This window comes from Myotis lucifugus, unplaced genomic scaffold (genome assembly GCF_000147115.1).
Source record: "Myotis lucifugus unplaced genomic scaffold, Myoluc2.0 scaffold_341, whole genome shotgun sequence".
In the NCBI taxonomy this organism is placed as follows: domain Eukaryota; kingdom Metazoa; phylum Chordata; class Mammalia; order Chiroptera; family Vespertilionidae; genus Myotis; species Myotis lucifugus.
The window spans coordinates 1,009,542-1,012,767 of NW_005871389.1; the positions used below are offsets into that span (position 1 = coordinate 1,009,542).

Genomic DNA, 3,226 nt, shown 5'->3' on the forward strand with positions numbered 1-3,226 from the left:
GCTCAGCTTGGGGCTTATACCCCAGAGTTCTCAGTGGGGGACACCCCCCCCCCCACAGCTGAGCTATCCCTCCTGACCCGTGGCTCTTTGGCCCCTTGAGTGTGGCTCTTCCTAAGCCTTAGGAGTACCCTAATTAAGTTAATAACAATGTACCTACCTATATAATTTAAGTTTAAAAAATTTGGCTCTCAAAAAAATTTCAATCGTTGTGCTGTTGATATTTGGCTCTGTTGACTAATGAGTTTGCCGACCACTGCCGGGAGCCTGGTCAGTTATCTCATGCCTCACACTTCCTGCCAATCTCTTTGTGGTCTCTACTTTCCGTCCTTGGTTATAACGGTTTTCTCCAGCTAGTTTTTTCAGGGTGTTTTAGTTGTATTTCCAGTTTATTCCTGGGAGAGTGTCAGTGTATCTTTCACTTACTCCGATGCCATTTTTAATCCCCCTGGAGGTACATTTTGAAGGAAAAAGAAAGTGGGCTTTAAAGCTAGTTATTCCTAAAAGTTGTCAAAAGGTTTGTAAGAGTTATAGAAAGGTTTGTGAAGGGAAACTAAGACAGGGAGGTTAAAACAAGGCCAAACAATGTAGGCAATTTACAGCCATTATCTTTCCCAATCAAAGACATCAGAGCAAATAGTTTAAAAATCGTCCTAACAAAAAAACACTGAAAGGGAGGGTGAAAGGAGAAATGAAAAAAGGATAGTTTCACTCCCTAGCAGAGAAGTCAGCAGTCTCAAGACTTGGCAAGATAAAGTTGCCAGGTGCTCTTCATGATTTGTGGAAAAGCCACAATAAAACAAAAGGGGACCTTAAGAATCAATCTGGCCGGGCCAGCATGGCTCAGTGGGTGAGCGTTGACCTATGAACTGGGAGGTCACGGTTCGATTCCCGGTCGTGGCACATGCCTGGGTTGTGAGCTTGATCACCAGTGTGGGGCATGCAGGAGGCAGACAATCAATGATTCTCTCTCATCACTGATGTTTCTCTCTCTCTCTCTCTCTCTCTCTCTCTCTCTCTCTCTCTCTCTCCCTCTCTAAAATCAATAAAAATATATATTAAAAAGAAGAATTAATCTGTACTAAAATAGCCAGCAGAGGAATTTTAGGTCGTATGGACAGGAGGGTATATAACATCACAGAGCCCACTCAGCCTACTCTTCATATTAGCTGAGTGCCTGTCTGTACTTCATAAGCTGGATGTATAGGTTTATTTGCTTTACTTTTAAAAGAAAGGTACATACTTTAATAAATTGGCTTTTCAAAATACAGTCAAGGTCTCTCATATAAATTCATTTATATGAGAAGACAAGGATCGATATTGGGAACAGCCCTCTCCCACTGACTCAGGGGGCTGTCTGATAACACCTCTCTGGTATCGGTGAGAATTGCCTATAACAGCGGTCGCCAACCTTTAGGACCTCACGGACTACCAGTGGTCCGCGGATCGCCAGTTGGCAACCGCTGGCCTATAACATTTAGCAGTCTGCAGCCATCTAGAAAATCCTACCCTCCCTAAACCAAGGACTTAAGAGTAAATGATTTGCATTATTCCTCCCCAGCCAGAGGGTAAATAGCGAAAATCATCCTACTCAGGGAGACTGATAGCAGAAATCCAATTAGTGTCATTTACTGACCACACCCAAAGACAATCGAAGGTAAGCCCCTGAATAATACATTTAATTAGATAAATGAATCTAAAGTAAGCTAATATGGGATTTGTTTAATCCTTTTCCAGTGTATTAAAAAGAAAAAAGTCAAGAGCAGCTAGGCCGGGGATAGGGTGGGGGCAGGGGAAGGGCTCTGTTGGAGGCCCTGGCGTGTGCCCATGTGGGGTTCGGGCCTGCGATGGCAAAGATGAATTTTACTAAAAGGAAAAAGGAAGAATGGGCAGGAGAGAGGAAAGAGTTCCTTCAGGAGCCTGGTATCAGAGCTGGGTCTGGAACTCAGCCTACAGCCAGCCGGGAGTCAGCGACATCCGACACAGGCTGTAGGAAGCCAGATGATGGTGGAGACCAAGGATCTGGCGTAGCTGCGGCAGCTCAACCTGGAGCTTCTGAGGCAGCTGTGGGTTGGGTAGGATGCCGTGCGGCGGTCGGTGGCCAAGGCAGCCTCAGAGACGCCTTAAGTGGCCTGGAGAACCTCCTCTCCACGGGATGCCAACCAAGGTGACTCCTGCGACATGTCCTCTCCTGGCGGGGCCAGCTAGGGGTGATCTCTCTCCCACCTGTCAAGGAACCCCTGAGCCCACTGAAGCCCTGCGTGGCACCGTTGCTGGCCACCTCAGAGCGATCAGCAGAGCTGGAGGCACAGGCCCCAAGGTCCATCCAGGCTCAACAAAGAAAGCTGCCCAAGCGAAGAGTGACCTTCAACAAAGAGTCTCCAGTGCCTGAGAGGAGCTGGCACCTCAGACCCTACCTGGGCTATGACTGGATTGCAGGGTCTCTGGACAACAGCTCGCCCATCAGCAGCAAGCCCGAGGCCTTCTTCTGGAAGCTGCAGGAGTTCCGGGAAACCAACAAGGAGTGTATTCACAGTGAGCCCGAACCCCAGTTCCCAGGCCGGCTGGAGAGTGACAGTGCCCAGGAAGACCACGAATGTGTGCACTGTTACCGTGTCAACCGGCGTCTGTTCCTGGTGCCTTCAGACCCTGGTAACCCCTGCCGCCTGTGCAGGACACCCCGGGACCAGCGGGGCCCCAACACACTGGCAGACCCAGCGCAAGTCTGGGTGAGCATCCCACAGTCCATCCTGGACCCACCCCACCGCTACCGCATCCACAGGCGGAAGAGCTTCGAGGCCTCCGACACAGTGGCCCTGCCCCGGCACTGTCTGCTGGGCTGGGACATTCTCCCTCCAAAATCCAAGAAAAGCTCTGGTCGCCAGAACCTGGACCTCTGGTCCTGTGTCACCTCCGAGGCCCAGCACCAGAAGCTGTTGGCCAGCTCTTCCCACATGCCCCAGCCAGTGCGGTCCCATCCCCCACCCCTATCTGGTCAGAACCCCAGGCGACCCAGCCCTGCCTGGGCACCCTGGTTGAAGACCTGAGGGCTGGCCACTTGGATGGCAATGCTCCTGCCATCACCTCTAGCCTCTTCCCTCTGGCAGGGGTGCCCATGAGAGGGGAGCCTTGCCCGGCCTCAGCTAGAGGTGGACTCAGGCCCCACCCTCCTAGGTGGGGCTGGTGGGTAGGCCCAGGCCTGTCTCCTTCCTGGGCTCAGAAGGGATGA

The 3,226-nt window shown here is 51.2% G+C and overlaps 1 protein-coding gene across 1 annotated transcript; it reads left to right on the forward strand.

The window, feature by feature from the left end:
- Window positions 1-2,001: 2,001 nt before the first annotated feature.
- Window positions 2,002-3,226, forward strand: MIIP (migration and invasion inhibitory protein). The gene is given in 3 exon segments (XM_023764630.1): window positions 2,002-2,200; window positions 2,203-2,967; window positions 2,970-3,226. Coding segments are annotated over 3 exon segments (1,221 nt in total).